This window comes from Papaver somniferum, chromosome 9, assembly GCF_003573695.1.
Source record: "Papaver somniferum cultivar HN1 chromosome 9, ASM357369v1, whole genome shotgun sequence".
NCBI classification, from domain to species: Eukaryota; Viridiplantae; Streptophyta; class Magnoliopsida; order Ranunculales; family Papaveraceae; genus Papaver; species Papaver somniferum.
Window position 1 is genome coordinate 178,727,070 of NC_039366.1, and position 10,896 is coordinate 178,737,965.

At 36.3% G+C, this 10,896-nt stretch overlaps 1 protein-coding gene across 1 annotated transcript in view; it reads right to left on the bottom strand.

Moving 5' to 3' along the window:
* Positions 1-10,668: 10,668 nt before the first annotated feature.
* The window catches only part of LOC113312916, a 3,811-nt gene continuing 3,583 nt past the window's right edge, over positions 10,669-10,896 (bottom strand). The window contains exon 6 of the mRNA XM_026561648.1: positions 10,669-10,825. Coding sequence (XP_026417433.1) covers positions 10,669-10,825 — 157 coding nt within the window. The remainder of the gene's footprint in view (positions 10,826-10,896) is intronic.

Here is a 10,896-nt window from a genome sequence, read left to right on the forward strand (position 1 = left end):
TTTAAGTTTCACGAATCAATTGAAAGAAATAAGAACCTAATTCTTAAAAGACCCACATGAGTCATACCCGGGACTAATATATCTTCATGCGCTCGGCTGTATAAGATATTCCGTAGCAGACTGCAGTGAGCCAGTGATTGCAAAGAGAAAAAAATCGCTCCAATCCTTGAATAAATAACTGAGCTTCAATCCCATCAATTGCCAAGAATTTGAAACGAGTGAGATATTGAGTTACTTTGGTGCCTGTATTTTGGTCTTGCATCAAGGGAAAAATGAGAAACATGAGTAATAGGACTTCGTTTTCTCAATCATTTGAACCACCAATTCATACATTAGCTCCAGTATTTTGTTTTGACCGTGGGGTGAAAGTTCCGGCACGGTACTAGCTCTAGTATTTTGTTTTGACCGAGGGGTGAAAGTTCCGGCACCGCTTTCTCCAATTAAATATGGAGAAGGGGAGCAAGTCGTACCAATGGATTTATAAATATGTCCGTACGGACATGGAAACAACAAAACACTAGAGTCATTTCAAGATCACAAAACAAAAACCCGAATGAATATGTTTCAGAAGTCTCTAATTAACAACATTTTCAGAAGACTCTAACAACAAGTTAACTTCAAATCCAACACTTGAAGGTTGGTGACTAATGTAATCTACCACCACCCTCCATTTGGTGTATTTTTTTTGTCGGAAAAGGTTGGGACTTGGGAGACCGAATCCCACAATATCCATTTTTTCCCGTTTGTTTTTCACATCTAAATGTCAGTACATTTAGTAGCTTCTCGGTACATTTAGTAATCTACCTCCCCGTGATATGATAAAGCTAATATTCACATAGTCGTTTGAAACTGAGATGGCTCACTATTGCGACGGACTTTGGCTAGTTTAATTTAGTCTTATGGTTGATCTGCAACTGCATTACAAACTCCATCTACAAAAACATGCACATGACTTGTGGTTGGCTATCCAAGAGACTCCCTAGTAATTGAAACTTGCAAGTGAGGAGACTGGAGAAGACTTATTACATGCTGGTTTTCGTTCTCAAAGATGACTTCTAGGCCAAGTTGTTGATCCATTGGAAAGCATGTAAAAAAAAAAACCACACCTCCCCCGGGTTATATCCCGCAGAATTACATATTCGACTAGCTATGCCAGTTAGATGCAAGCGTCGATATTAAACTTAAGAAACTGTTCAATTTAGCAGATGGTCAAGACTCAAAAGACCATCATTTATTGGTATATTAGGATAACTTCTCTCTTGGTATCTTACATCAGCATAAATTCAGTGCATATACAAAGAAATCCCGAACTGCAAAACCAAAAATACCTTTTAGCTTATAATGAGATAGATGCCATCGCCAAAGAGATGAAGGCAGATTATAATAGAGCTTATCCAAGACCCTGATCCAACTCCATATACTGCTGGAGTCTCACTCTGTGAGCATCAAATAATGGGATCACTAGTTTTGCCTACGAAAGCACATAAGGTTTTATCCCACTCAAATAAAATGTAAGCGGGATTGCCATCTGTGGGAGTCGAACACACAGCTACATGGTTGAAAACCAAAAGCTCTTCCATTTGAGCTAAGACAGCAGATACCATATCCAACGTAAGTGCGATTTAGTATGAGAGTGAGCATGTAGTAATATGAAATAGTAAAAATTATCCATCTTTAGACCCCTCATGCAACACTTATTGCACTTCAAATGTCTGGCAACTATTTATTTGATAAAGACTAGAATGGAACCAAGAATATATGCTTATAGAGAAAGAAGCAAATCAATTATAATAATAAAACATCTTAAGTTTCAGTTATCCTTAAAGCTTGAGCATAATCCTTTGCCTCGTAATGCTCAAAATCATGTACTGGAAGAGCATCAGCATTCAGTTGCAAGCTCAATTTCTATGTGACGTGTGTAAACAACAACACATCAATATTGTTGCCATGTTGGCACTGAGTGCTTATACTTAGTTCTCTAGCACTTTAGGTACGTGACGTGAATATATAGTACTATAAAGAACTACCTGGCATGATGGAGCAGTGCAACTAAATTCATTTTCTGCATCCCCTTTCTCAAGAATGTAAGCCAGGACAACCAAAGCATCACCATGGGGTGCAGTTGCTAAAATGGAATAACTGCTTCGGAAGGACGCTACGGTATCTTCCCATTGGAAAAGGTCCCATACCTTTGTGCCCCAATATTGCCTGCGTAAGCGTTCCTCCTTAATGCAACGGTTTTGACTGATGTTCCCCAGCCAATAACCAAGAGAGTATCAATTAATATATAAGAAGATTGTTAGCATGAACTTAGCACACAATATAAAATAAAAACTGGTGAACCCCTGCAGTAATGTCTCATCGAGCAAGGGGCGAAATGTTTCTGCTGTAAGGCCCATCTAACCTACTCATGTGATTTTGTTAAGGAAATAGATATAGAATCAACGCAAACGAAGAAGTTTTATATTTCCTAAGTATCAAACCCACAACTTGTTTCTCCAAGGATCAACCTAGTCCTAAAATGCAACATAGATTGTTTAAATAACTTGGTGTTGAGGAGAAAAATAGAAGCACACTTTCCTAAAAACAACTAAACAGAACTCACATTCCATTAACAAGTTGAAAAAAACATAGCTGTTAAGAACGGAGCGGCAAGCGCGTGCGTCTTTACTAGTAGAGATAATGTGAGAGCCTAATTGCATTTCTTGATGAGAACTAATGTCTCAAAATCTAAGGCCTTGTTTGGTATGCGTTTTGAAAACACTGCTCTGTTTTTGAAAACAGAAAACAGGAGAAAACGCGTTTGGTAGAGGTATTTTCAGAAAACGTTTTCCATTTGTTTTCTGTTTTTGAAAACAGAAAATGAAAACAACAAATAATCATTTTCTGTATTTTTTTCTTTTTTCTTTCTTTTTCATTATTCTTCTTTTCAGAACATAATAAGAGCTTGCGGAAAGAATTGCATGGTGCAAGAATTGTTTTTATCATTATCTCGACGAGTCTTTACATTTGATTTAGTTTAATTGATTCTCCTTGATTTTCAAAACAATTTTTAAATTTCGTACCAAATAGCTTTTAGAAAATGAAAACAAAGAAAAAGGGTATGCTTTTAAAACAGTAGAAAACTATTTTTGAAAATTATTTCCAAAAATCGTACCAATCAGGCCTTAAGAATCTGGTAAGTAAAGATTATCTCCTTTATATTAAATCTTTCTTCTAAAAAGGATTGATTTTAAGGTATCATCTGTAAGGGTTTTGTTTGATTACCTATTTTTTATGGCGGTAAGGACTAAGGACAATCCTATGTCATTTCTATGATGGATGGGCATCCTGAATCTTATGTTTAAAGATAAGACTATTGCTGAACTTGGTTTTGTAAATGGACATTTTTTATCACAATTCACAAGGTATTTGTAGAAATGTTGGTTGATGCCATCAAGTTTACATTTATGTTATGTTTCCATCTCATAGATGAATTCTACTTTTTTCTTTTTTTTTGATAAAAAAAGTAATTTATTTAAGAAAAAACAAGCAATGCGAGCAATACAGAGTTTATCCATGATGAGAAATCCATGAACTCTTCAACAAGAAGCTTATCTTTCCTGACTTTCTTAGATATACTATCAGCTACATTTTTTGAATCTCTTTTGACATGAGATATCTTGTAAAAACTAAAAGAAGAAACCGGAGTTTTGATACTGCTAATAAAGTGATTATTTTCCCATTTGATTAGCCTAAGATCAGACACAATAGACTTCACAACTATTTTTGCATCAGCTATAAGGTGTATCTTTGTGATGTTTTGCTCCTTGATCCAACTCAGAGCCTCCAATATAGCCATGCACTCTGCAACTTCAGGTTCAATCACTCCGTCTGCATAGGATCCTTTGACTCCTGTGTAGGTACCTGCATTAGAAATAAGCACAATGCCAGTGCCAGCAGTGTTAATAACATGATCAAAAGAAGCATCAGCAAATACTGTAGATATACTAGCAGGTATAGGTTCAGAAATGTTCATATTTTCAGGGCAGTCATTTGAAGAGTGCCTCAAAGACAAAGTAAAATTTTGTAAATGAAATCGAATCCTGGATGCATTTGAGAGAGGGTTAACGGTTTTATCCTCAAAGATGTTTTCACATCTTTCTTTCCAGATTATCCAGCATCCCACCATCAAAGTCAATTTCCATGTGATCTGATCTTCTAAGCCATTTACTTGTTGAGTGTCGAACCAGGAAATCATCCACTCTTTGATACTGTCACAATTTTCTGCTACTCTGTCAATATTAACATTCAGATGCATCCAAACGGACCGTGCAAATCTGCATTCAAGAAGGAGATGGTTAGAGCATAGCTCGGTCAACCTCGCATGCGTTGCTATATCAAGCATGTTTGTCAATGTTAGTGATCAAAATTATGAGTCTTGATTTCTAGTCTACATAGCTAAGTCTCGGACTAGGATAGAAAAGTGTAGTTGAGCTCAAGGACTTCATGGCGATTAATCATACAACGACTAAGATCTACTAAAGGAACCGTGGAACTTCATCAACAAAAAGGTATGTGGAGACTTGAACTTATCTATCACTCAAAAGTCTATCTATTCTATCTCCTACTTCTTATGAGACAAAAAGTCGTATGCTATATAGACTGGATCATACACATTTGACATTTCGAGTTGAGTATTCACTACTTATCTTTTTTTCGAAATCGTGTGTTGGTAAAGCGTTTCGCTTTGATCAAGTTTATCTTCACCTAGTGACGAAAGTCATGAAAAGTTTTAATTACTTTGAGAATTGCTCTGACGTTAAACGGTCTGTGAATAACGGCTATATAACGTCCTCTGAGAATATCTCAATGATTAGAATGAGAGTTCAGATTACATAACCATTATTCCTTAATCCGAAGTTTTCGAACTTTGTTGATTGAGAGAAACAGGAGGAATTGGCTTTGTCAAGTCCGCAAACCCAGTCCGCGAACTGACGGAAGTTCTCTTACCGAGAATTTCTGATGGGATTTTCCAAAAACTCGTTTGTGTGTTTAGTCCGCGAACTCAGTCCGCGAACTAGCGGAAGTCTCTTTGCCGAGATTTTCTGTTGAGTTTGGAAAACTCTGCCGGTTTCCTTAAGTCCGCGAACTTGTTTGTGAGCTTAAGTGGTTATGATCTAAAGATGTGTTCTGAACATGAAACTTAAATTACTAAGGGATGATTTATGCAAACCATGGCTACAAAGTTCATGATCTGATTCATCGAACCGAATCATCTTTGTTTCAATTGTGTCTTTTGTAGTTACATAAGATCTCATAGCAATTGAACAACTCTCTAACTAGTTCATTTGAATCAACTGAAATAGTTATGGTGAAGAAGAACTAGGTTAATATGAAATGCTCATATGGTTAACCTTTTGGGTTACTATGTTGAACCAACATACACGTACACGTTTGGGCACGGTTTTCACAAACCCAGTAAACGTCTACCCAAGTGTATGTGACAAGCTAAGTTTTCGATCTAACGGTTGAGAAATATTAGCTTGAATCTAAATCAGGTTTTCATCTAACGGTGAATATGGATTGCTTTGTAACTAAGGAAAACCCCTGATTTTAAGGCTATATAAAGGCGACATCTAGCATTGGGAAAAACTAATCCCCACACGTCTGTGTGATACTAGTGCGCTCGCTAGAGTCGATTCTCCTTTAACCTTTGGTTTTCTTCTCTAAAACAAGGTTAACGACTTAAAGACTTCATTGAGATTGTGAAGCCAGACCGATACTACTTTTATCGTAGTTGTGTGATCTGATCTTGCATATTCTATCGTACGAGTACAATCTTTGATTGGCTTGAGATCGTGAGAGTTCTCCGATAGGCAAGATAAAGAAGTCACAAACATCTGTGTCTAACTGTTTGTAATTCCTCGAAAAATCGCTTGTGTAGTCAAGAAGGATTGTTGAGAGGTGATTGATTAATCTAGGCTGTTCTTCGGGAATATAAGACCGAATTATCAATTGGTTCCTGTTCACCTTGATTTTATATCTTAAGACAGAACAAAACCTAGGGTTTTTTTATGGGAGACAGATTTATCCTTTGATAGACTTTTCTGTGTGAGACAGATTTGTTTATTATCAAGTCTGCGATTTTGGGTTGCACAACTCTTAGTTGTGGGTGAGATCAGCTAAGGGAATCAAGTGCGCAGTATCCTGCTGGGATCAGAGGCGTATGAGTACAATTGTACCTTGGATTGGTGGGAGACTGATTGGGGTTCAACTATAGTCCAGTCTGAAGTTAGCTTGGAGTAGGCTAGTGTCTGTAGCGGCTTAATACAGTGTGTATTCAATCTGGACTAGGTCCCGGGGTTTTTCTGCATTTGCGGTTTCCTCGTTAACAAAAAGTGAAATACCTTCACCGGCAGATAAGGTTCAAAAGAGAAAAGTTTATCAACCTCCAAAGTTAGCACACACGGATCGAGGTAAGAACATTCCTTATGTTTGCCACTATTGCGGAAATAAAGATCACCTGGAAAAGAGATGTCGTTTCCGTATAAGGAATGAGAAACTTCATGATGTTCTTGATTGGGCATCACAAGAAGTTGTGAATCCAAGATCATACGTTAAGACTGATCCTCTTAACTTTACAGGTTGTAATTGTCCAACCTTTAGGCAAAGGAATCAGTGCTATGATAAACCTAGATTTGCCTATGAACTTCGTATGAATCCTTTTCACAATCGTAATGGTTATCAAAAGGATAACTTCGTAAAGACGAAGACAAGATCCGATGCTCCCAATTGGAGAAAACCTAACTTGCAAAAGAATAGTCAATCAAATTCTATTTCGAGAATTCTAGAAGAGAGTGATGGGAAGAAGGTTCCGACTGTTCCTAAACGCACTCAGAAGTGGATACCGAAGAAAGACAATGATGTTTTGAGTGTGAAAAGGAATGATCTTCCATAAAACTCCATGACTATGGAAAAGGCAGTATCCATGATGTTGGAACTTAACGAGTTTTTTGGAAAAATGGAATTGGATGTGAAAGGTTCTAAAAGTGATCTCTTTCATGATAATCCAAAGGTCACTTGTGGTGAGCAAGACTTTGTTCACCCCAACGCAACTTGATTGTGTTGGAAGTGCATCCTCACCAAGGAATGCCCTGCTTTGTATACGGTGAGGGAAGCACAAGAATTGGGGCACACAGATTATGTTCGGTAAGGCGGAAGAATTCGATTGGATTCATCTAAAAAGATATGTTTATAAACTTGAGCAAGATTTGTACTTTTATTTGCTTAGAATACTTATAATAATCTTTCTTATCATTCATTTCTACTTAACTTGATCTGTGTTTAAGGTTCTTAAATGTTTAGGTTTAAAAATAATAGTTCGGGATGTTTGGATTACATGGTACACATACCAAGTATGCATAACAGCATTCAAAATCAAAATCCAGGGGTTTAGGTTCGCAAACCCGTATGCATACTTGACGTCGATATTCGGTAAACTTGTTTTGGCCGTAACTTCTTCGTCCGAACTCGGATTTACCTCATTCTTTTTGCATTCTCTTCCTTATTGAATTCCATTCAAAATGGAGATGAGAATTGTTGAATTTGGATGAGTTAATATTGGTCTTTGTCATGTCTCTTGTTTTTTAGTGTTTGCTCCGTTTCGTTGCACTTGTTCTATTCTCTTGGACTTGGGCACTGGGATTCTTGGAGAAATCCTATTCTAAGCTATTTTGTGGCTGTTACAAGAGTGATGTTGGTGAATCACAAAGAAGGAAGTTCGAGAATGGGTAGTAGTTCACATTGCTATATATTCTTGAGTGTTCACAATCATCTCATGTGAACTATGGTGCATAGTCTTCAACGACTTTGTATGTTCTTCTTTGTTAAGGAAATCTTTTTATACGCTTTTGGTAACCACTCTTAGTATAAATCCGTACGAAAAAAGATTGATTCTACCTTCTAAGGTCAAAGATTGTTATTGCAGTATAAATCTTTATGATTTTGTGATATTGCAATTGTTTATGGGATATGTATTGTTTGCATCCGTGAACTTGAAGGTCCCATATTGTGTCAAAACTAGAATCGTTCATAAATTGATATTCGTATTGATGAAAGGACGAATGGACTTTTGACAATTACAAAAGTTATGCCTATGCAGTCATTTATTTGATGGAAAATAGGATGAAATCTTTTGTTTGACAAGGATAAAGTCTATTATGTCGTTATGCAAATAGTGATGAAAAATAGAATAGATCCTTGTATGTTATCCACGGTATTGATCTTCATTAATCCATTTTGTTATGTTTTACCGTGAAGGCTCCATTGTGTATCTTATGTTGAGCACCCTACAACTATGTCGATTAATATTGGCCTTGTTGGTTGTTCCATGAGATGATATATGTTGAGCATTCTTGAACTAAATTAATCATCTTGATTGGTTATTTAGTTATTTGCTCCGAAAGTCTTCTTTTGTCGAGAAAATCTTTTGAAAATTAAATTGATTGCTTCGGTGATTAGTTTGGTTGTGTATCCCAATTAGATTAATTATAGGTTCTCTTGTAATTAATCTATTTGAGTTTTTCATATATTCCACAAGTTCTTGTGTTGAGTATATGAACGGAAATACTAATCATGTTCTATTGGTTGATGTAGTCGTTTATTCCGTAAGGTTTTCCTTATGTTGAGTATTTGAACGATTAAGATAGTCATCTCCCTGTGGTTATCTTAGTCGTAGCTCCGTGAGTTTTCTTATGTTGAGCACAATCAATTAAATTGATCACTTGTGTGGTTTGATTTAGTTGCGTATTCCAATTAAATTAATCATGGGTTTACTTGTGATTAATTTGATTCAGTTTTGTATATAGAAAATCATTTCCATGGTTTTTGGTGTCCAATTAAAAAATCCTTCTTTTCTTTCGAAATTAAGGTCCCTCTTGTTGTTCTTTCGGGAATGACATCAAATGGGGAAGAGTTCTTTTGAACTTGTGCTTAATGGTAATATCTTGCGGGGTGTGCGGCTGTGGAATTTTATAGGGGTTATCTTGTATCTTAAAACTCCTTGATGAATGCATTTAGCTTCGGTTTTATGATTGCATCTAAATTAAGTTGGTATTTTAAAGTACTAGCCATGGTTGTTACCGAGTCTTTTCTAGGCCAAATGCTCCTAGTATGCTTAATTTTCAAGCAACATATGCTAGGGTAATGTTTATGCATGTTCACTGCAATAAAGAAACCTCAAGCTCTGGTGTATAGAAGGATACATTACAAGTGATTGTGGCTTCCAAGGTAATTGCAATACAGCGGGTGCAGCCGGGTGTTTTTTGAAAATAAAACATGTATAGTGGAGTTATGTTGTGTTACTTTCTCCCAGAATTCCCGATATATAACCATGCCAAAATCCAAAATAGGAAACCATATCTTAAACTTTTCATACAAATCTAGAAGGGACTGCAAACGACAGGAGCCATCTGTGAGACCAACCAAACCTGTTTAACTTATCAATTCACAAAAGCTTGTATATTTTTAGCCAATATATTTAATGAAAAAATTTAGATCTACAACCAATATTTTTTATTTACCTCTTTCCAAAAGAAAAAAACAAAAATATTACATCAAATTGATTTTGGAGCCAGCCACTCCAAAACTACGATTGCAGTAGGAATGCATTTCTTTTGCTCTTTATATAACAAGACAAAACAATCCCATAATCAAATTATTGATGTTTTATATGCAGAGTTCGTGTCCTACAATTCGAGTGTCAAACTTATAGAGGCATCTGATGGCATAAAAATGACTTCGTCAAAGCTCAGGGACAATGTAGAGTGTTGAATAGCCACAACGAACCTGCAACAGGAAAATAGGGTTCTGAGTTCAAAAAAAACAAGGAAGAAAGAACGAGGGCACAACAATTAATACAAGGTGTCAGCCCAACTCAACATAAATTGTGGTCAAGACTTCTTACAAAGAGGACTTTCACAAGATATGGGAAAAACCCTGTCAAGTATGGTATTCAAAACGGTTGAGGGTTAAATTGGAACAAGGAAAATGAGATTAAAATTCACTATTCTTCACAGGCTACACAATACAAACTCCTCACACAAGCAAGTGAACCGCTCCATGCAATTCACTTAGGAAAAAGCATCAGTCCGCCCCCAAATGCTTTCACCATAAAATTGAGAACCATAAGACCTTTAGCACCATCATTTTAAATGTTTTTTTTTGTGGTTAATGAACTGGAGTTTCCATCATATATCTACAGGGTTACGAATCTAATTTGGGTACTTGGAATTCAATTTCACCATATGCTTTGAGTAATGTTATGAAGTGTATAAAAGATTTCTGAAATACAAGTACAACATGTAGTTATAGTGCATGTGCCCATAAATATATTCAAGCAATAGGACAAAAACATACCAAATCTCATTCTCTTGGATATCTATTTAAAAGTGACCAGAGTAGCAAGTTGTAAAGTACAGTAGTAGAAATTTCAATTGAAGTTCCATATGAGACACGGATAAAATGATGTTATTCATTTTACAAAGAATAAAGCACGCAAACATACAGAAAGCATGCTAAGGAACAGGATTAAACATAAGTTCCATCTTTATCGTTCTTTCAATATCATGTCACTAACCGAATAACCACAGATTAAAGGAAATAAAGCGATGTACCTGCGGGAGTGTGTCATTTTGGCTTGCGTATAAGTAAACCTCGGCAGTCAGTTCGGAAGTAATCATTTCGGGATTCTTTACCCAAGTCTTGTGGATCTACAGACGGCAAGATATTATCATTCGCAGAAAAGATTACTGTACTGAATTCCTCATCGTTGCCATCGTCATCTCTATAATTTTTGGGAGGTGTCACAAAAACAATAGACTTTTTCTTATCTAACTGGTCTTTGACATAAAATAC